At 32.3% G+C, this 24,061-nt stretch overlaps 1 protein-coding gene across 1 annotated transcript in view; it reads left to right on the top strand.

The window, feature by feature from the left end:
• Positions 1-5,263: 5,263 nt before the first annotated feature.
• The window catches only part of LOC118933451 (serine/threonine-protein kinase TAO1-like), a 60,656-nt gene continuing 41,858 nt past the window's right edge, over positions 5,264-24,061 (top strand). The window contains 7 exon segments of the mRNA XM_057505367.1: positions 5,264-5,395; positions 10,822-10,893; positions 13,295-13,396; positions 14,655-14,700; positions 15,252-15,348; positions 16,872-16,985; positions 19,438-19,532. Of these exon segments, the coding sequence (XP_057361350.1) occupies positions 5,264-5,395; positions 10,822-10,893; positions 13,295-13,396; positions 14,655-14,700; positions 15,252-15,348; positions 16,872-16,985; positions 19,438-19,532 (658 nt within the window).

The raw sequence follows: 24,061 nt of genomic DNA, 5'->3' as shown, positions 1-24,061 counted from the left end.
CACTGTGTTGTGGCCAGGTTACATACCTGGGTGTCATTAGGTCCTGTTGGTTGGTAGTGTTGGTCTATGGTGGCGGTGTTCGAGTTACAGACTTTTCTCATTTCAGTTGTATCAATTTTTCCTTCATGTAATTTGAAGCTCTTTTGCCAGGTGAGTATACATTTAGAATTTGATGAATGGAATCATAACATTATGTAATGTCCCTCTTTACTCCTTGTAGTTTTCATAGCTCTGCCACTCTGAATATTTTCTCTGTTATTAATATAGTCTTTAGCTTTCTTTTGTTTAATATTTCACATTTCCGTTAATGGAGGTCAGATTCTCTTAGCTTTCCATCATCTGTGTATTTCTCTCTCTCTCTCTTTCTCTCTCTCTCTTTTTTGCATTCATTCCACAAGACTTTTTCTTAGATGAAGGATTCTCTTCTGGGTTGGCAGTTGTTTTCTTTCCTCACTTTATAGATATTGTTCCACATTCTGTGGCCTCCATTGTATTTCATGAGAAATCTGTAATCATTCAAACTTTAGTTTATGTTTACTTTTCAGCATTATGACATGTTTAGGCCTTATCATGCCTAACTGTTACTGATTTTGAGTTTTTGCCTTCTCAGACCTAAATTATTTGAATTTGCTCTGTTTGGGGCTTGCTGGGCATCTTGAATCTCTAAATTTATTTTTTTGTCAAATCTGTGATCTTTTCTGCTTGTTTTAAGAATTGTTTTTTCTTTAAAGTAATTAGAATTTAATTTCCTTTATATAACACCTATAATGTGAAATTAGACAAACTGATACTGTCCCACAAGTTTCTAAGGATGTATTCATTTTTTCCAATGTTTTTTCCTCTCTTTTCTTCAGTGTAGGTAATTTCTATTGCTTTATTATCTTCAAGTTTACAGACTCTTCTATCATCTCTGTTCAGTGGTTGAGCCCATGCACTTTCTTTTAATTATGTTTTTCAGTTCTAAATTTTTCCATGTGCATCTTTTCTTATAGTTTGTATTTTTCTGCCAAGAACTTAACTCTTTCCAGTTTTTTCAAGAGTGTTAGTCATTAGTGCATTTAGTATGCTTATAAAGCTGCTTTAACGTCTTTATATGATGATTCCAGTGGGAGGCATCTCATAATAGGCATCTGTCCTTTCTTTCCCTTGATAATTTGTCACATTTTCCAGTTGTGTGTATGTATGTGTTGTCTGTTTCCGAATGTGGAGTAAAGTTTGAATTTTATTCTGGCCATTTTGAATATGATATTGTCATATTTGTGTCATGTTTGCATCTTCTCAAAAAGGTTGATTTGTTTTATTTATTTACTTACTTTTAATTTTCCATAAGGTATGATTGATATACACTCTTATGAAGGTTTCTCATGAAAAAACAATGTGATTACTACATTTACCATATTATCATGTCCTCACCCATACCCCAGTGCAGTCGCTGTCCATCAGTGCAACAAGATGCCACAGATCCACTATGTGCCTTCTCTGTGCTACATTGTTCTCCCCGTGATTCCCCACACCATGTGTACTAAGCATAATAGCCCTCAATCCCCTTCTCCCTCCCTCCCCACCCGCCCTCCCTCACCCCTCCTCTTTGGTAACCACTAGTTCCTTCTTGGAGTCTCTGATTCTGCTGCTGTTTTGCCTTCCTTCAGTTTTGCTTCATTGTTATCCTCCACAAATGAAGGAAATCTTTTGGCATCTGTCTTTCTCTGCCTCGCTTATTTCATTGAGCATAATGTCCTCCAGCTCCATCCATGTTGTTGTAAATGGTACAATTTGTTTCTTATCGCCGAATAGTATTCCATTGTATATATGTACCACATCTTCTTTATCCATTCATCTACTGATGGACACTTAGTTTGCTTCAACATCTTGGGTATTGTAAAAAAGTGCTGCGATAAACATAGGGGTGCATATGTCTTTTTGAATCTGAGATCTTGTATTCTTTGGGTAAATTCCATGGAGTGGGATTCCCGGGTCAAATGATATTTCTATTTTTAGTTTTTTGAGGAACCGCCATATTGCTTTCCATAATGTTTGAACTAGCTTACATTCCCACCAGCAGTGTAGTAGGGCTCCCGTTTCTCCGCATCCTCACCAGCATTTGTTGTTCTTAGTCTTTTCGATGCTAGCCATCCTTACTCGTGTGAGGTCATGATTTGTTTGTTTTAGATGACACGTTCTGTCTAACTTTCTGTATGTGGTGCTTCTTATACTAGTTCTGTTTTCAAAACTTTCCCTGAGCTCTTTGCATTTGCCCTGTACTATGTCTCTCAGTGATAGCCTAGGACTTAGGCAGTAGTATTTGTCATCCATTATTAGTTCTCTTTCTCATTGTCTTTTCTAAACTTTCTGAGTCTATTTTCAACAAACACAAGTTGTTATTTGTATTACTTCATACCCAGAATGGGATTGTCTTTTCCAGTTGTTTTCTTCTGCATGATTTCCTCCATACTCTTCAGTTTCCAGTGGCCTTTTCCCAGTTACTTTGATCAGAAAGACACAGGTATGTTTAGACTTCTGCATTGTACAGTTTGCCTGTAACTGGGGCTGTCCTTGCTTAAAGTGCAGAAAGAAGAGAGAAAATGAGAAAAAACATAATGGCAGTTCCCCTCATCCTTTGTGAATGACAGAGACCCTGTTTTCTAGCTTTCCTGGCCAGAGAGTGAGGTTTTTCTCACAGGGCTGTTCTGTTCCTTTGGCACTGCATTTCTGTGGCTGAGAGAAAAAAGAAAAGGGGGAAAATGGCATATTTCTTCACAATCTGAAGATCACAGTGTCCCCTTTGGGACAGAAGAGCAAGATTACTTTTAAGGGTTTTCTTGTCATCAGCACTATCAAACTAGTTACTCAGGCAACTCTTTGGTCAAAGCCAGGAGGTAGAGGAAAGCGGAATCAGAAAACTCATGACTAAATCCATAATATTTCAGGTTTTGATTTCTCTTTCCAATTATTTATATTACCTGCTTATGGAATATTGATATCCTTTGGCCATTTATGTATTGTTGGATTAGGTACTTTGTGAGTGATTTGAATGATGTGTATATATTTAAGGAATATTAACCCTTAATGTGGATGTTTCTGTTCTTGTGTTTGACTCAAATTTTTTGACATAGAAATTTTTTTAATGAGTTAGTCTTTTGTGAATTAAAAAATTTGCTAAAAGCTGTTTGGATAGTCTTCCTAATCAGAGTTTGTGTTGTAGGTTTAAAAATATTCTATTTTATTTTTCTCAAATTGGAGCAAATTTCTTAATGATTTTTAAAGGGGCTGTAGGCAGAAGAATTAAGTAATTCTTTAGTCCAACAAATATCTGTATATTAACTGTAAGAGGTAGTGTGTAGGATGTAGAGAGGTAATGTAAAGATGAATGAGTCACATTGTGCCTACTTGTCTAGAGCAGAGGGATACTTGTGTAGTAAATGCTGAAGGATGTTTTGGAGCATGAAGGGACAGTGACCAGCTCATCCTACTGGAGTTAAAACTTCACAAACATTACCTTTAATCTAAATTTTGAAAGATTTTGAGTGGGAATTTTTTAGGCAGATAGAAAAGAAGATGCAAATCATGCAGGTACTTACAAAATTTTATGTAAAATAATGCATGTAATAAAGGTACTTTTAATTGATAATTCAAAGTTCTTAAATAAGGTCTTAAGTAACATAGAAGACTTTTTGTTTTTCACAGGTATATTAATTAAATAGTAAAAGTTTATATAGAATTTATTTCAGTCTCCTCATTTTAGAAGTGATAAGTTAAGTGACTTTCCTGTGGTCACATATTCTTGGAAGAATTGTACTTGAAGCTCTGTTCCAGGGAACTAACTTCCAGAGCAGAGAGATTGGTAAAAGTGTAGAATATGGGGCAGCTTTGAAAACATGTTAGAAAAGGAATACAAACTAATGATTTGAGTTTTTACTGCAATGTAGTATTAATTTAGGGAGGAGCAAAAGATATGTAAATGTGTTTTATGTAGTTAGAAGTTTAATAACAAGCATAATTGGTTCAGTTGACTTCACTAAAAATGAGACAGGCTTAAAATTTTTTCTTCAGTTTAAACAATTTTTGAAATTAAAAGAAATTTAAAACATTAAAAAATTAAACAAATATGTTTTGGGCATGGAAAGAACTGGCTAGAGTTTTATTTTCCCTTATGAGTTTAATGAAATCAATTTTGGAGTTTTAAATTTTAATTGGTAAATTTAAGGAGGTCATGATAACTAACATTTAATGTACTGCTTATTGTTCCTGAGTTCTAGGCTATACTTAACATTTATTAACTCATTTAACCCTCACAGCTACTCTAGGAGGTAGGTTATTTCTTTTATTTTATATTTTGGAAAATGAGGCTACCCAAATTCATAGTTGGTAAATAGTTGTTGCCAGGATTCCTATCTAAGCAGTGTCATTCTAGAACCAGGTTCTGAAGCTTCTCATTTATGGCAGTCATTTTTAAAATTTGGCAATCTGATATAAAGGAACTGCTATCAGAACCACCAGGGAATTCTGTAGTGTATCTACTTATGTAAGGAAGCAGATTTGATAAGGCCATATTTTAATGTCAATCAGGTTATGAAGGAAACAGTTATCTATCTATGTTAAATTCATTATTTTCTCACATTTCATTTTCCTTAGGAATGTCTGTGTTAAAGTTGATTAAACACTGCCATGTGGTATCTGAAAGGAAAAGAAATCTTACTGATTTAATTTAACAAATTAAATCTATTGTCCTACTTTCTTGCATTTGGAGGTCATTAATAAGTGGGAATCTTCCTGTTGTCAGAAACATATTATGGGTACATTTTGAGTTGTTGGGCATGTTTTTAATGGTCTTCCTACTATATTTATCTCTTTTGCTGATGAGCTTATTGCAATAGATAAATCTTTAAGTACAGATACAGAAAGCCTTCCAGGATGTAAAGATTTATCTAAGTTTTAGAAGTGTATGTATATAGTATGTACTTACATACTATGTATAGTGGGAATCTTTTTTTTTAAAGCAGCATTGGTGATTGTGATGATGAGCTGGGTTTAAGACTCCTGCACTAGTAGGCAACACTTCAGTGAAATTCCAGGTCTAAGATAATTTATATATGTAGTCAGAAAATGATGTTATACTAATTATTCTTAGCAACTTTTGCTTTTCCTTTTTTCTTTTCTTATTTCTCTACAATAGTTTATGCTAAAGTGGCTTCATTCTTACAGATGAACCAAAGATTGGGCTAGCACTATACAATTAGAATCAGACAGCTGATTGTCCAGCAGGATGCTGTCAACTATCTCAACAGAGGCCCTGAAGGACCCTGAAATTGCAGAACTCTTCTCCGAAGAAGATCCAGAGAAGCTCTTCACAGATCTCATAGAAGCTGGCTATGGAAGCTTTGGAGCAGTGTACTCTGTAAGTGTTAAAGGCTTAATGTCAGTGACTAGCATTTATTTAATATCCAGTCCTGGAAGAGTAAAAATCAGTAATTCAAAAAGATATAGGCAATAGTCTATTTTATAGTCACTTGCATTAGGTGTATATGAAAAGATAATTTTATTTATTGAGCTTCTTAGATTATTGAAAAAAATGGGAAAGATATTCTGCTTTAATTTCCATGTTGTTTACACTACTTTAGCAGTTTTATGACTTACATTGTTATTGAATCAAATATTGTAAAACACTGACTTACGTAAAGTCCTGTACACACATTTCATTATTATTCATTCATTATTTCTTCCTATTAAGATTGTTTTTTTTCCCTCAGCAACAAGTTTTGTATAGATGTTTAATATTTTGGTAGTATTACAGACTTAGTTTTTTAGTTTTAATGGGTACCTTAAGAATAAAACGACAATTTGAAATATTATTTCCTTAGAGAAAATGTTTTCCAAATTTGTAACAATTTGAACTTTTTATTTATTTCCCATTTGTAAATTAGAGGTAAAAATAAGGTAGTAGAAATTCTCTCTGTAATTTACCTACCCAAGGACAGCTGCGGTTAACATTTAGATAGACATCCTTCAGAATATTTTGTGTACACATGCTTTATGTGTGTGTGTAATGTAGGTTATGTTTGTTTGATTTCTGAGTTGGACACAGAATAAGGGAAGAGGCACTCAGAAAACAGGTATTTCATAAACAGCCTTTTTTCTGTGTTACAGTTTTGTCTGAATGTACACTTCTCCTGTTGTTCTCCTTAATACTAATGTGGAGAAATATAGAATAATAAAGGAAAAAATATACAGACTCTTAGAAATGGGCCCAATAAGAGAACCCTGTTGAAAAGATCCCTGTCATGTAGCCCTTCAATGTGTGTCAGTAGTACTTTTAAATTGACTTACTTTATTAAGTATAATTTATATACAGTAAATACAGATATATTAAATGTATACTTCAATGAAATTAGACAAGTTATATACCATACAACAACTATTCAAGATACAGAATGGTGATAGTGTGGGGACTAGAAAGAAGTAGATAGAGGACAGAATGATAACTTGTTTTACCTCTTTTGATAATAAATATATAGTTAAAAGTTAAAATTAAGTCATTATGTATGGGGGAGTCATGAAAAGGCAAGCAGGAACAATGAATCCAACTGTATTTGGGCTATAACCACATTAGAGTAAAAACCAAAACTAATACGAGTAACTTTCATACACAGTATTTTAACTTTATACCCTCTGTCTCCTTGGGAAGAGGAAACTGCAAACAAATCTTGAACTCTTCTCAGTAAATTTGTTTCATATTGGTATGGGTATGACAGTTCTGAAATTGTGTGTTTAAAGATTGAGCAGTGAGTAATTTTGATGTCATTTGGAGTCAGATCCTAACTGAAAGAATGATAGAAATAGGAAATTGGCAAAAGTAAGGAAGAACCATGTGGGACTAGATAGGTATTGGATAGGAATTTGTGGCATTAATATGAACTAATTATATGACATATATATTTCCTAGCTCTCTCTTCTGTAAGATTCTAGTTGCATTGATATCCCAGTAACAACAAGCACACTTAGCACTCAGATCTTGAATTCCTCACTACATGGATCAAGAGCTCTTGGAGTAATGGTTCATTCTATTGTGGGGACAGGGATCATTAAAGATAAGCTCTAGAATATCTTGTACCAGAAGGTTAAAAAGTGCTTTAAAAAAAAGGGAGGCCCTTTCAAGAGGATGCTAGAAGCAGCTTGAAGGTGCTCCCACTGGCCAGATCTGGAACAATTTGAGCATCAACATAAACATCTATTGATTATAAGCCATTGAATAAAATAGGAATTCCTAATTTCCATGATAGATGAAGGATGGATAGATAGTTGGAAAGGGAGGGCTTTTCTTTATAATAGAATGCTGAGTGATACATGTGAAGGGAATGGTAGAGTTGGGAAAAACCAGCATTTTGAAGATTGCAGCAATCATTGCAAAGATTGTTTTGGGTAGAATCTTCAGTGGTTGCTAAGCCTAGGGGGAAAGTTTGATGAGCAGGATATTTATATAGTTTAAAAGTATCTCTCCACGGATTGCTTGTTAGATACAAAGTAAGAAACGGGTTATAACTGTATACATTGGAAAGAAACAGTCAAATACCTTGAGTGGGTGATGAGAATTAGTAACCAGTGATGAACAGACATTGTATGTGTCCAGATATGATACCCTGAAAAGGACACAATATAATTCATGTAGTATTTCAGCCAGAGATATGTAACCAGAATCTAATCTTGAAGAAGCTTCAGACAAACACAAATTTAGTAAGGTAAGTACTGCTATGTAGTCTCAACAACTGCCAGTCTTGTAAAAGTAAAGGAAGGGTTGAGCAAATTGTTCCAGATTAGAGGAGATGAATAAAACATGATGAGTAAGCACAATTTGTAATCCTGAAGGGAGAGAGAAACATGACTGTGGACATTAAATATTTTTCTGTGGGGTTTTTTTTTTGTGTGTGTGTGTGTGATAGGCAAAAGTAATCTCATCTTAATCTGATTTAATTTTAATGTAATCTAATGAGTTTGGATTTTAATAAATTACCGTGACTTTAACATACTGTTTTAAAGTAATACTAGATTTGCAGATTTTGCAATAATAGTAAAGAGTTTTACCCTATAATCTTCACCCAAATCCTTTAAAGTTTACAAGTTTCATAACCACAGCACCTTTATCAAAACTAAGAAATCAACATTGATACATTGATACTATTAACTAAGCTACATACTTTATTCAGATTTTCCCAGTCTTTATGCTCTTTTCTGTTCTGGAATCTACTCCAGGATACTACACTGCATTCAGTATACCCACTTTTGAACTTTATCTTGTGCTAATTAGAAAGGTAGCTCTTTAGCAAAACAATGAAACTGGACCCTTACCTCTTACCATATATGAACATTAAAATGTATCAAAGACCTAAATATAACAGTTACAACTATAAAACTCTTAGGGTAAAACTGCATGACCTTGGTTTTGTCAAAAGATTCTCAGAAATGACAATAAAAGCATGAACAAAAAGAAAAACATAGGTATTGGATTTGATCAAAATGTTAAACTTCTATGCTTCAAAACAGTGCAAAGGCAACCAACAAAATAGGAGAAATTATTTGAAATCATATGTCTGCTAAAGGACTTGTGTCTAGAATATATAAAGAACTCTTACAACTCAATAATAAAAAGGCAACCCAATTTTTAAATGTGCAAAGAATCTGAATTGACATTTCTCCAAAGATGTACAAATGGCCAAAAAGCTCATGAAAAGATGCTCAACATTCACTGGTCACAAGTCCTGAAAAATTATACCAAGTGAAAGAAGCCAGTCACAAAAGACTGTATATTGTATGGTTCCAAAGTGTACAGAATGGGCAAATCTCCAGAGACACAGAAAGTAGATTAGTTGTTCCTTAGGGCTGAAAGGGTGAGGAAAAGGGATAGGAGAGTGATAGCTAAAGGGTGTGGGGTTTTGTTTCTTTTTTTTTTAATTGGGAAAAAATTTGAGATAAGATACACATAATATAAAATTTACCATTTTAATCATTTTTAAATGAAACAATTTGGAGTTTCTTTTTGAGGTAATGAACGTTCTAAAATTGTAGTTATCAGTAAATTGCATGTATCTGTCATATCAATCAGTATTGCCATGTATCTGTCAGTGTACTGAAAGCTATTGAATTACACACATTCAAATGGGCGAAATGTGTGGTATGTAAATTGTATCTCATTAAAACTGTTAGAAAAGAATATAGCTATTGACTAAAATCAAGGGGCTCACAAATAGATGAGTAGAGAACATTTTGGAAAAATAAATTCATATGCAAGATCTTATGCAGATAGATCCACTTCACCCATTATGGTAAGTGGTGCACGTTTTCATTAACCAGTCTGCCAGTAATTGAAATTGGAATGCCATTAGTTGTTCCCAGGACCCACTTAAAAGAATATATATGTATATGTATATATATATATATATATATATATATATATATATATATATATATACACACACACACACACGCATATATATATATATGTGCTTGTCTAATTTTTTAACAGTTTTTTTGAGATTTAAATTCCATACTCTAAGTTCACCAATTTTAAGTGTGCATTGCATAGATTTTTAGTAAGTTAGAATTTTGTAGCTATCACCATAATCTAATTTTAAATTTAAAAGATTTTGTCTTTGGGAATTCATTAAAGACTGAATTGAAGATGAATTCTTCCACAGATGACTAGAGATGATTAACTCTTTTTACTGAACTCATTTGAAATATTTTGCAGCTATCCTCTTGTGTCTTCTTTATATATAACCTTTTTCTTAAACACATAATGAGAATTTGGCTCTTAGTTTCTAAACAGTAAACTTTTTAGTTATGTTTCTGTTATGCTTTTATTTTTTTATCAAAATTTCCAGAACAATGGTAAATAGTAATTGCGGTAGCATTTTAGCTGTCTTGTCTTAATTCTAGTTAATAGTTATTTACAATAGACATGATTTATCATGTTGAGGATTTACCTTTCCCATGTGGGTTTCCTAAGAGTTTGGTCTTCCCTGCATTGAATACATTTGGAGCTGGGCCTTTTCTGCATTTTCAGCATTTATTGAACATATATGTTTTTCCCCTTTGATTTGTTAAAAAATATGGCAAATTCTGAAATGTTTTCCTGTATCAAAATTTTGCATTTCTTTGGTAATGTATTTTATTCAAGTGAAATATTGTTTTAATGCCCTGTAATATTTGGTCTTAAAATTTTATTTTGAGTTCCCTTGTCTAAATTTATAAGTCAAATTGGTACCTAAGTTTCTATTTTGTGCTGCTGGTGAGGGTTTAGTTGCTGGGTTAGACTGCCTCCATAAAATTAATGGGGTAGCTTTCCTTTTTTCTCCCTTTTTATCCTGGGGAGTTCCCTGATGAAACTTTTCCACTCACAACTATTTTAAAGATGATTAGTATTCTTTTCAGTCTGCCACCACTGTTTTACTCAAATTTTCTTCTCTAGATCAATTTTAGTAGTTCTTTCCTAGAGAATTGTCCATTTCATTGAAATTTTGAAGTTTACAGGCATAGCATAGACTTGTATGTACTAGTCATTTTTTTGTTTGTTTACAGTTCTATTCAAATTTCTATATTTTTCCTCTCAACTAGCTCATTCAAAGATAAACATTCATTATTTTTATTTCTAAAGTACCAGCTCCTTGATAATTTGATGTTTTTTGCTATTTAGTTATTTTTTTAAATGTTCTTTAAAAGCAGTTTTGATATCTTTTTTGACATGGTAGTTTATAAATGCTTTTATTCTCAGAGAAATGATTTCCCAGATTTAATCTGATAATTTTTACAATGCTCTTATGTCTTTTTTAGGCACAAGATGTGCGCAACAATGAAGTGGTAGCTATCAAGAAATTATCTTATACTGGAATATGGTCTGCAAAGGTAGGTGAAATATGTATGTTTGTATTGGCATGTTAAAGAAAGCCATACCGTTTTGAATTGGGGATAGGTGAGAAATTTTTTTTTAAATGTTGAAAAATATACAAATATTAAGTGTATATCTCAGTGAATTTTCTTCCACAGACTCAATGTGCCCATTTAAATTGTACCTAGAGCCGTAAACAACATTCCTGACATACCAGAAACCTCCCAACTGTGTCCCTTACTTTTAATTGTTTTAGATAGGTGCTGCTGACACGAGTTTAATTTTTTAAATTGTTGTTTAGCAGTTTATTCTATAATAGAGGGATTATCATGTCTAAGAAAGTAAACTAGAATAAGGTACATTTGACAGTAAGTATACTGGATATTAATTTTTAATGGTAGAGAAATTATCTAATGGCTGTTTCAAATAATCATCAGGCAGCATATATCTAGTCTGAAAAATAAGGCAGTGGGTAATAATCTGAAAAATAAAATTATTGATACTGTATTGCATGTACTTTGTTCTTCAGTATTCTGATTAGTTCTTAATTGCATAAGTTTATAAAATGTCTACTTCCTAAATGTTATCTGTTTCTTTAATTCTTCAAAAATTTAATTATTTTTTATTGTGGTTAAGTACACAGAACAAATTTACCATCTTAATCACTTGAAGTGTAAGTTCAGTGGCCTTAAGGACATTCACATTGCTGTGCGACCAACACCACATCCATCTGCACAACATGCAGTTCATCCATGTTGTGTGTGTTTGTGACTGCGTGTGTGTGTGTCTGTGTAAAAACACCACATTTTGTCCATCCATCATCTGTAAATGAACACTCAGTTGTTTCTACCCCTTGGTTATTTTGAATAATGCTGCTATGAGTATAGGTACACAAATATTTCTTTGAGTCCCTGCTTTTAATACTTCAGGGTACATGCCCAGAGGTAGAATTGCTGGATCAGTCTTTAATTTTTAAAGGTTTTGGTTTTGTATATTTCTGGAATCCCGATTTTATGGTAAATCTTGTTTTTTGTGATACACTTATGGGCATAATAACACTGTTGTGATTGATCACTGTTCCATTATGTTGATATCTAAAAAAACTCTTAATAATTTCTAAAACCCCTTAAAAAATTCAATTTTTACAAGTTTACTGTAATTTTATTTGCCATTCCATAGTATAACTTTAAAACTAGCTTTCCTAGCCAACTTGTGTTGAAGTCTGTTTAATTAGTCACACCTAGAACAAAAAGTTTCACCTAGGGCAGCATCTTCTCTCATCTAATATTGTAATAAAATATTAATAATGTAATAAGTGTTTTTTACATTGAAGAATACAGGTTTTAGCTTTGTTTTGTTTTGTTTTGAGAGTTTGCCTCCCAGAGCATTCAAATTTGAAATGTAAAGCCCATAAAACACTTTCTAAACTTAGCATCTTCCAGCTTACACACTTTACACTGTGAATATCTTCTGCTCTATTTTGTTGAGGGCTTATGAAATAACATAGGAGATATAGGATCTTAAATTCTAGTACAAAACATTTCTTAAAGTTCTGTATTCTAGTTCCCCTACCTTTAGAAATATGATACAAGTGAGTGGTAAAGCTTGGAAAAACTGAAACAAGAACAGAAAACAGATTCCAAGTTCCCATCCTACATCTACTAAGCTTCTAGAGTCTCTGGGCATGGGCCCAAGTACCTGTATTTTCAGAGTTCCCTGATTGCTTCTTAGAAGTAACTATAGTTAGGATATAGCCTAAGTTTCTGAAGTTGTCATAGAGTAGCTTTAATTGCTGAAGGTTTATCTTTTATTTACTAGTAGGCATCAATGGGAAGGCTCTTCATAAAATCCTGTAGGAAAATGTTTTCATGCTGCTTGGTTTTTCTGTGAACTTCCCTCTGCTATAACCTAAGTGTTCACTAGCATTTTAGAATATGTGCAAGGAATTTAGGTAATTACTTGATTTGAGTTTAAACAGCAGAAAAAACTTAACATTTGGTAGACAATATAAGCCAAAAACACAACAGTTGAACTTTAAGGTATGTAAATTTTGCAACAATAAAGCTGCACAAAAGAAGGGAGAGGTTGAACTTTTGAAGAAAAACCACTAAATATAGTATATAGTGTTCTACAGGCTTGGTGTGTGGTTGTAAAATTTTAATAAGACTCATTGATAATAAATTTTATGAAAATAAAAATATGTCCTTCCTGGAATGAATTTTATGTAATTGAGTTGTAAACTATATGGGTGTAAGTTCTTTAAAATGTATTAGTTTGACATTTAAATATTACAAATGAAACAAAATTGTATGTTTTTGTTAACATTTTAATCTAATCATTACTTTTTTACTTGTATAGCTTTCTAAGGAAAAGCAACTGTTCCTAATTATTTCCTTTATTCTTTTTTTCTCCCCACAGAGATGGCAGGGTATTATTAAGGAAATCAGGTTTCTACGAATATTAAAACATCCCAACATTGTAGAATACAAAGGCTGCTATTTACATGAGCACACAGCATGGGTAGGTATCTGCTCTCCCCTTGCTGTAATTTTAGCAGGTTTAGTTTATAATTAATTCCAAAATGTCTCAAAATAGGTGTGTAAAGCCATGCACAAACCCCTTGAAATGTTAATTCATACTGAGAAAGGAGGAGCAGCTTTTCCTGGAACTCTTGGGCAGTAAGAGATACTAGAACTTTTGCCAGTTTACTCCAGAGATTCACCTGATCATTACGTGCATGGGAAAATGTTCTGATATATGTTAGTAGTATCATTCTTCAAATGCTTTATCAAACATTTGAAGGTTGAGAACAATCCTATCACTCAAGGATGAAAATCAGCATATATTTTTGACATAAATGTAAACTATTTAACCACAAGGATCTTGTGTGGAATATTGGTGGTGAATCCTGAAGAAATCTGAAGTGATTGTGATGCTTTGGCTGAATGATACTAAAGGTAGAAAATTGAGACATTTTATTGCAGAAAATGGAAATTAATTTTGCCCCATTGTTAAAACTAAGATAAGGTAGTAATTTTACAACAGTATAGGCATAGTAATTATGTCTTTTAAGAGGAAGGCTAAATTTTCTTTCAACAGGAATGACCTTTTATTTTTAATAAGCTATAGCTGATTATCATTTTAATATACTGAACTTAGATTTAGATTTGTAATGTTTGATTTAATTTAGTGGTGATGGTACTCCTAAATTTGAGGCTGTGGTTAAAGAAAAAACAGTGGCCAAGAGGGTACTGCCTTTCTGTCTTTCAGGTTTCTCCATCTGTAAAACAAGGATGATAATAGGGTCTACTTCCAAATGTGGTTATGAGGATTAAATTAGTTAATATATATAAAATACCTTGCACATAAGAGGTGCTCTGTGTTGGCTTTATAGGAAAGATTTAAACTGTAACCTAAACTTTGTATATATAGTACCAGAGGATAATTTTCTGCTTCCTAACAATACCAGTATTGCTACTATAGGTTAATATTAATAGAATATGTATATTCCTTTATAGCTTTAGTTAGTAATTATATGAAACACATATCTACAAGCAATTCTATGTTGGCATTATAAAAGATTAATGTAGCATTAGCTTAACTTCATGTATGCATTTAACAAGTTCACAAAATGTGTAACTAAAGGTAATTGATAACTAGAGTTTGTTTCACTTCAAAGTATCTTCTCGATCTCCTTGGTGAATTTGTTTTATCTCATATAGAATCTTTTTATTTTAATAGTATATTTTAATGTTTTTATCATTTTTTTCCCATGTAGCTTGTAATGGAATATTGTATAGGATCTGCTTCAGATTTTCTGAAAAGTAAGTTTCCTTTATTTATTAAGAAAAGAAAAGTATTAGTATAATAAAATGAGAATTCGTTCAGTAAGAGATTTTTTTCATAATGTTAAAACTTTTCAGGAAGAGTGAAAACCTTTGTCTTTTCTAGAGTCTCAGCGTGGTGTGCACTGTCATTAAATATTATGTTTTAGCATACAGAAGAATTTTCTTTCATTATGATTTAACAGGCATTTTTCTGCATTCTTTATCATTAAACTTGATTTGTTCCTTCTGTTCAGAATGAAGGTATGTAGAAATATAAAAAGGGAAAGCTTCTATTTTATTGTTTTTATAATCATGAAATATTTGTTAAATGTTGTTTGTTAACTTTGAGGAAAATTGCCTGTGAACTATAACAAATAGGCACAACTGCACACTTGTTATAAAGTTAAATTGCCTAAAAAACCTTAAAGGTTCCTTCTTGCTAAATGTTAGTCTTTAAAAATTTCCCCATATATTAGATATGTGTATATATATTTTTAAATAGAAATGTTCTATAGAATAATTATTTTCAAATGAATTCTTATTTTAAGTTCACAAAAAGCCATTACGAGAAATGGAAATAGCAGCAATTACACATGGTGCTCTCCAGGGATTAACCTACTTACATGCTCATAACATGATCCATAGGTAAGAACTTTAAAAATTATCACTTATCAATAAGCAAATGGCTTATTGAGTTTATCAGACCTAGAATTTATTGATCCTGAATGCTTTATTTGTTTTAGGTAAATAGAAGTATTCTGGAGTTTTACAAACTCATATTTTTTTTAGGTTATCCATGTCTTAAAAATAATATACTAATTTATTTGATCTCTTTGTTGAGGATAATTTTTATCTTTTTCTACACATGCTGCCAGGCTGTCTGAAGTATGTGCACTTTATAGATTTGTGATAGAAATTTAATTATAGAATAATTTAATTTGTGAAGTGGAAAAGACGATAGGGATGATGTATTCTTACTTTTTTCATTTTACAGATGAAGAAACTGATGCCCCAATTTGTGACTAACTTCCCAAAGCTTACAAGCAAGATAGATTAGACTAGAACTAACCTAGATCTTTCGTCCTCCTGGTGACTCATAATGCCAGATTTGATTCCATGACAGAGACAAGTAAAAGCTACTTAAGACTCTATGCTTTTGAGATAATCCTTGATAGTGGATAGTAATTTAAAGATTAAACCATCACAAACTACATTTTTAGCACTGGTATTGGTTTTCCCTGTTTTTAGAAGGAAGCTAGCATTTTTAAAATTATCTATGTGAACCAGACAATACATAGTAAACTTATATAGTAGAGTCGTTGCAAATTAATGGGTTATCAGGTTTTTAGATGAGAATACTAAGGACCAAGAGAAATACACATGCATAGTAAATAAGAGAATGGAAGATTTGGAAGTAAAATCTAAGGTCTTCTCAACTTCAAAGAACCTATCCATTTGTTAAAAAAATCAAATGGAAGAAAATAGATTGACTTACTATTATATCCATTATAATACTATGTAGTATGAATTGACAAGTGCTTAGAAATTTATTTCTTTTTGAATGTATGGTACCCATTGGGCATACAATCCCATTATAATTTTCTTAGTTCACATGTACATTACTGATTTAGAGAAGAGCTTAAAATTAAATTTGGGATCATTGATATTACCTTATCCATGTGTTTCAGTTTTCATTTCATATTTAGGTAGGAGAACTCTGCTAAAGTTTGGAATGATATGAGTAATTTAAAAAAAACAAATTTAGGGCATGAGGTTCTTTTTTTTACCATTTTAATGTTAAGGGTATACTCAGAAATCTTACAGTTACGTAAGAATGTTCAGCTGAATTTTTAAAACCATTATTTGTACCAGTGAACAGGAACTCAAATACAGAGTATGTGCTATTAATTACCTAATTTTTTCTTCTGTTTCTACTGCTATTTTATCTTCTCTTTTAGAAAATTTTTACTATATACTTACAGGAATTCTGTGTATCTCACTTCGTAATTTGGATCTTAATTCTCATTATCTCAACTGAGAGATTATCAAAGGCCTTAATTATTCTGATTTCTCCTTCTGTGTTTTATAAAATGTTATATGATTTTTATCATTTTCAGTATAATCTTATGAAGGAAAGACAAATAATTTTCTGTGTTCTTTAAACCCAGAGATATCAAAGCAGCAAATATCCTTCTGACAGAACAAGGCCGGGTGAAACTTGCTGACTTTGGATTGGCTTCCATGACCTCTCGTGCCAGTTCTTTTGTGGGAACGCCGTATTGGTAAGACTAGTCCTGTCTGGTATTGATCCTCATAATTGAAATAGGCAGTGTGTGGTTGTACTTTTTTCAGATGCTTTATCTTTTTTCTTGGAAATACAGTGCTGCTTTAGACATTACTCTAAGCACTATAGTTAGTTTCAGATATAGATTTGGAGTGCTGCCCTTGTATCTCCTATTGTTTCATTTGTTCCCCCAATGTTTCTTTCCTGTTATCATCTACATCATGTATTGGGTATAGGAGGGAAAACATTTAAATATTTAAGAATGGAGAAGATAGAAGTGCTAAGTGGAAATATTCTTTAGATTTATACTTACTGTGTGTCAGTATCTCTGAATAAGAGTATCTGAAGACTGGTAGCTAATTACGATTTTTAAAAAAATTTTTATTATGGAGAATTTCAAGTATACAGGGAAATAGGCAAAAATATAAGGAAGGCTCACATAGTGGTCAGCTCAGCCTAACAGCACTACCCCAGGGCCCAGCTGTCCTATGTACTTGCTCCTCTTGCCCTCCCTCCACCTCCAGTTATTTGAAGTGAATTCTAGACATCATCTAATTTTATTCATAAATAATTCCATATTAATGTCAGCAAGTCTGAAGGGAATAATTTTCCACATCTTCAACTTCCATAGGTGTTTTCTCTCTGTATATGTTGAGAGGTGTCTTAGGTCTATTGCATCTTCTTTTCCACTTACCTTTCAAATCTCCCAACTCCCACTTTGTTAAAGAAAGGCTTCTCACCCATCCTGAATAGTAGAATGATGCATTGTTCTGAGGATTAAAAGACTCAAACCATTACCAGAGGGACAACTTGAGAATACATACATCTAGAATATATAGCATCAGAAATATTGAAGAGTTAGGACACAAAGTTTTGGCAAGGGCCTTCTGGCTTCACAGTCATCTCTCTTCACTTCCTTTTACTCCTTGCTCTTTCTTTTCCCCAATTATCTTCCCTCCCATCTTCTTTTCTAGTAGATCATAAATTACTTCATTTATAACTGGGACAATTGCCATGAGGACACATTAACATGTTATTTACATTGAAAAATGAAGTTTGGCATTTCCTGATAGAAAATAATTCGGATTTGAATGGTTGGTATGACCATGCAGACTGGGTTTGCTAATTAGGTTATTATACAGCAGTGTTTCTAATGAATTGAATGAGCTAGGTCCTCAGCTCCAAGTTGTAAATATCTGTAAAGCACATATACAAAATAATGTATATATGTATGTGTGCATTATATCCCTTGCAACTAAGTTTATAAAATTTCGATACCAACTCAAAAATGTACAAGCAGATACATTTTTAAAATAAATTCATTGGAAGTAAGAAAATAAAAAGTTTGAAGGCTACTGTTCTGTATGACCAAAACTTTCTTATGTAGAACCCTAGTTTAGATAGAATCCTCTTCCCCTGTATAAAAAAAAGGGTTCTTTGGAGAAATAATTCTTCTTAATGGTCTCCCTTTACAAATCAGTGATCAATATTTTATACTAGAAAGGAGCTAGAAAGTTGTGCATTAAAAACAAAACTAGTTTTTTAACTTTGTTGAACTTACTGACTCCCCAAGCTTACTTCAACATCTTAACACATTAGAAGCCCTCTATTATTGGCAATTGGAAGTTACATATGTATTAATTTGTATATAGTATATTAGAAACACAGCACTGTGTACATATTTACATGTTTTTACACAGAGGAACACACATACACCTGATGACAATCTTACTAAGCAGTCAGAAACTGTTTTAAATGTCTGTCTGTGCTTAACAACAAGTACAAAGGAAGTATAAGGTGAAGCATACCAGTGAGAACATTAGAGTCTAGCTGAAGATGTGAATTAGCATTTCATTTTATAACCAAGATGCCTATAAAGTTAATAATTGTATGATTTGTTTAGTTATGAGTGGCTGTCCTAGCCACTTTTATCACAGAACATTACTCCTATTTGCAAAAAAGACTGATAAACTGCTTATTCGTTGTTGCTTATTGTGGCAGATATTTTCTCAGCTAAATGTAGTGAGCTTGTTTACTTCAAGGAAATGAGTGCCAGTGATAAAATTCCCTCTTTCAAGCAAAACTTAGACTTTTGTAATAAGATACTAAAACGAAAATGTTTGAGAATCACTGGCATAAAGGATATACAATATTAGAATCTGTAAACTTGAATTGATGTAGAATACAACCCTGCTCTGGGGAATCTTTCCTCCAGGACGCTGTTACATGATCATGACAAATGGTGAGAATAAGTCTAACACTGTATATGCAATGGTAAATATTTACCTCACAACCTGTAATGCATTTATTTCCCTTTACAAGAATTCTTATGTCCAGTTATATCATCTGGAATTCACACAGGTATTCTCCATGTAGATGGTCATTACATTTTTAAAGAATAGTATACTTTTCTTTTCTTTTTTAACTTTAAGTGACATTTTATGTTTTAGGATGGCCCCAGAAGTAATTTTAGCCAAGTTTGGAGAACTACATTATGGTGCCAAAGTAGATGTGTGGTCTCTTGGAATAACATGTATTGAACTAGGTAAGCATTGCTCTTTATTACTCTGCAGTAAGTTTTGATCAATGTTTTACCTCAATTTCTGTACAAAATTACAGATTTTTATTTTTATGTCAGTGTTTAAGGGGAGCAATAAATCTATTAAAGTTGTCACTTTGATTATTTGGCAATTTATATATACATATATTAGCTTAGGTGTATTAGATTTGCTGTATTAAATTAGGTCTAAAATAGTTTATAATGTGGTATTAATTTTGAGGTATCTGTGTCTAAGATTTAATGAGTATTTGTTAAACACCTAGAATATGTCTATGGTTATAGATTTACCATGTATGAAGGGTCTCTAAAGCATTCATGAATTACATACCGCTACTTAAGATACTTAATACTTTGTGTTAGGGATGAGGATTAGATTATCAGGCTGCATACCTTATTGTACAGTTTCATTTTTTGTACATATTTTATTCTGTTGCCTTAAGTGGAACTATGCTTAAGGCAGTGGACCATCAAAACTTTGCTAATACTCCCCTTGTAAGGGAGCCATGGTGGGTAATTGAACTGTCACTGTAATTGAAGCTGATGGCCATCTTCTTGCTCTTGAGTCCCTGCACCAGTCCACAGTACCTTCCCATTTTTTTCTTTAAGCTTTATTTAATAGTAGGAAATACTGGGAATATTTAATTGAACCATTTTAGGAGTGACCAAAGATCGAAAATAACACGTTAAAAGTAAAATCCATGTGTCATTTGGATAAGTCATCAACCTGGGTTTGTCAGTTGAAAAAAAAAAAGCAGAAAGGGAAATTGAGGTAAAACAAAAGTAAAAACTTGCTTATCATTACACAATAAATACTATAATTTCCATTATAACCAGGCTGTTTCTTTCTTGCAATCTAATATTTTTCCAAAATAATATAACCTTTAGAGTTTTTTCACTTTTGTTAGAATTCCTACATTAATCATTCCCTTCAAGTTCTGTATCATCATATATATTTTAAAGCTTGACATCAGCAAAGAGAGATTTGTAGTTTACCATGTCATCCTCTTCTGATATTTTGGTCTCAATTTGAGGTTTTCAAAGTGTTACTTCCATTTGAAAATATCTTTAGGTATCTTAAACGCTTGCTCTTTTACTCCTGATTCTTCTTCCTAACAGTACATCCTAATTAATTTCTTAAGAAACTTGGGTGTAAATGTACAGAATCTGGTTAATATACTCTGGCTATGGGGTATTTTTATGGGGTATGTGGTTGATGCATATATGTGCCCCTTTGGATAGTGAAATTGCATTAATGATCCTCTTAGATATCATTGATATATTTTGATATTCACTTGATTAGAAAGTCTTCCTTGGCCAGTTATACTGCTCAGAAAGAAATGTATAAACTAGGGAGTTTCTGTGGGATGGATTCTTATTTTTCCATGTTTTCTAGTTTCTTATTATAGTTCATAAAATAGACTTCCTTCACAATGAGAGTTTTTATACTTAGAATAAAGCAACTTTGGATGTGACCACCTTTAGATCATTTTTAAGGAGTGAGACATTTCGAAGAAATTCTTAAAGTTTTAGGCATGCATGAGGCATCTTCAACTTTTAGAAACTCTTTCATGATCACTTTTTAAAGTTTTACTTACAGATATTTTGAATTCTGAAATGTCATGAACCAGAACCTGACACTGGTCCCAGGGGAAAGATCTAGAGTAGCACAGGCCAATGAAACATTCTGTAGTGATAGAGATATTCTGTATTTGCATGTCTTTCAAGCACTTGAAATGTGGCTAGTGCAACCGAGGAACTGGATTTTAAATTTTATTTCATTTAAATAAGTTTGCATTTATAGGACATTGGGGGAACTCGATAATATGGGTGTAGTAACCACATTGTTTTTCATGTGAAACCTTCATAAGAGTGTATATCAATAATACATTAATTAAAAAAATTGTATAAAAAGTAAGTTTGCATTTAAATAGTAACATATAGCTGCTCTTTTAGACAAAAGAGCTGTAGAGGCCTGATTTTTTTTAATGCAAATTAGATTTGCTGTCTTGGGAAATATATGTTATATGCTTTTCTACTTTAAAATAACTAAGGATAATGAATTAAAGCAAAATTTTCTTACAGAGTAGGTAAGAGAGCAGAACTTAAACCAATTGTATCTTTGGTTTTGATAAATACAGTTCTAAATAAATATGACTTTCATATTTATTTATGAATTATGTATTCATATTTATTTATGAATTTGAGGTTGAAATAACTTGAATTTTCTCATAGATGACTTTATATGTTTGTTCACAATTTGATGAAAAAGATCCCAATTTTGTTGCTTTTCAGCCTATGTGCATGATTGCACAGTTGTGTTTATAAAAATAAAATGTGCCATTTTTTCTGATTATAAAAGTCCATGTTGAGAGTATAAAATTTCAGAAATATAAAAGATGTAAAAATACAATAACTTGTTAAAGGATATACAAAATAAAAAGACGTAAATTATGACATCAAAAATGTAAAACATGGTGGGAAATAAAAATGTAAAACTTTAAAATGCTTTCCAAATTAGCAACTTAAAATAGATAATTATAAATATTAGTTTTATGTAAGCCTCATGGTAACCACAAAGTTAAAAGCTATGGTAGATACACAAAAAATAAAAAGGAATCAAAGCATACCAGTACCAAAAAATCAAATCAGAAAGAAAGAGAGCAAGAGGAAAAAGAAAGGCACAAAGGAATTACAAAACAACCAGAAAGCAGTAAACAAAATGGCAATAAGTACATACTTATCTAAAGTAACTTTAATTATAAATGGACTAAATTCTCCAGTCAAAAGACAGAGTGGCTGAATGGATTTAAAATAATAAGACCCATGCATATGATGCCTACAAGAGACTCAGTTTAGATGTAAGGATACATACAGAGTGAAAGTGAAAGGATAGAAAAAGATATTCCATGTAAATGGAAACCAAAAGAAAGCCTGGGTAGCTATACTCACAAAAGACAAAATAGACTTTAAAACATACTAATAAGAGATAAGGACATTACATAATGATAAAGAGGTCAGTCCAACAAGAGGATATAACGTGTAAATATTTATGCACCCAACGTGGTAACACCTAAGTATATACAGCAATATTAATAAACCTAAAGGGAAAAATAGACAGCAATGCAATAAGAGTAGGGGACTTCAACATCCCACTTTCATCAATGCATAGACTATTCAGACAAAACAATCAATATGGAAACACTGTCCTTTAACAGCACACTGGACCAGATGAACTTAACAAACATATACAGAACATGCCATCCCAAAACAACAAAATGCACATTATTCTGAAGCACCCATGGAACATTCTCCAGGATAGATCATATGTTAGGACACAAAACAGGTCTAAATAAATTTAAGAAGAATGAAATTATATCAAACATATTTTCCAGAGACAATGGTATGAAACTTATAATCAGTTACAAGAATAAAAATGGGAAATTCACAACTATGTGAGATTAAACAATATTCTATTGTAACAACCAATGTGTCAAAGAAGAAATAAAAAAATATAAGGAGACAAATAGTGGAAATACAATATACCAAAACATATGGGATGCACCAAGAGCAGTTCTAAGAGGGAAGTTCATAGCAATAAATGCCTACATTAAGACATTAGGAAGTTTCTCAAATAAACAACCTTAGTTAAAACCTCAATAAATGAGAAAAAATAAGAATAAACCAGTCACAAAGTTAGGAGAAGGAAGGAAATAAGAAAGGTGAAAGCAGAAATAAATGAAATAAAACTAAAAAGTTAACAGAAAAGATCAATGAAACTAAGAGATGGTTGTTTGAAAAGAAAAAGAATAGACAAACCTGTAGTTAGAATTAACCATGATAAAAAGGACTGAAAATCAAAAATGAAAGAAGAGTCATTACAACTGATATTGCAAAAGTAGAAAAGATCACAGGAGACTACTGTGAACAATTAATATGCCAACATATTGGACATCATAGAAGAAATGGATAAATTGTTGGAAACATACAACCTATCAAGACTGAATCATGAAGATATAATCTGAACAGACTGATTACTAGTAAACAGATTGAATCAGTAATCAAAAACCTCCCAGAAAACAAAATCCAGGACCGGATGGCTTCACTATTGCAGTCTAACACACATATAAAGAAGTAATGCCAGTCCTTCTCAAACTCTTCCGAAAAACTGAAGTGGAGGGAGTACTTTCAAACTCGTTTTATGAAGCCAGCATTACCTTGATAACCAGAACCAGACAGGGACACTACAAGAAAGTTACAGGCCAATTTCCCTGAGGAACATAGATGAAAAAATTTTCAGTGCAGCACTGGCAAACATAATTGAACAATACACTAGAAAGATAATACACCATGATTAACTGTGACATATCCCAGGGATGCAAATATGGATCAATATCTGCAGATCAGTGTGATCCACCACATTAACAAAATGAAGGTTGAAAATCACAATTATCTCATTAGTCACAGAAAAGCATTTGACTAAATTCAGCTCTTAGCATAAGTATAAAGGGAAGATA

The sequence above is a fragment of the Manis pentadactyla genome, chromosome 8 (assembly GCF_030020395.1).
Source record: "Manis pentadactyla isolate mManPen7 chromosome 8, mManPen7.hap1, whole genome shotgun sequence".
Lineage (NCBI taxonomy): Eukaryota > Metazoa > Chordata > Mammalia > Pholidota > Manidae > Manis > Manis pentadactyla.
The sequence above is the reverse complement of the archived record's forward strand: the minus strand, read 5'-3'. Positions and strand labels throughout refer to the sequence as shown.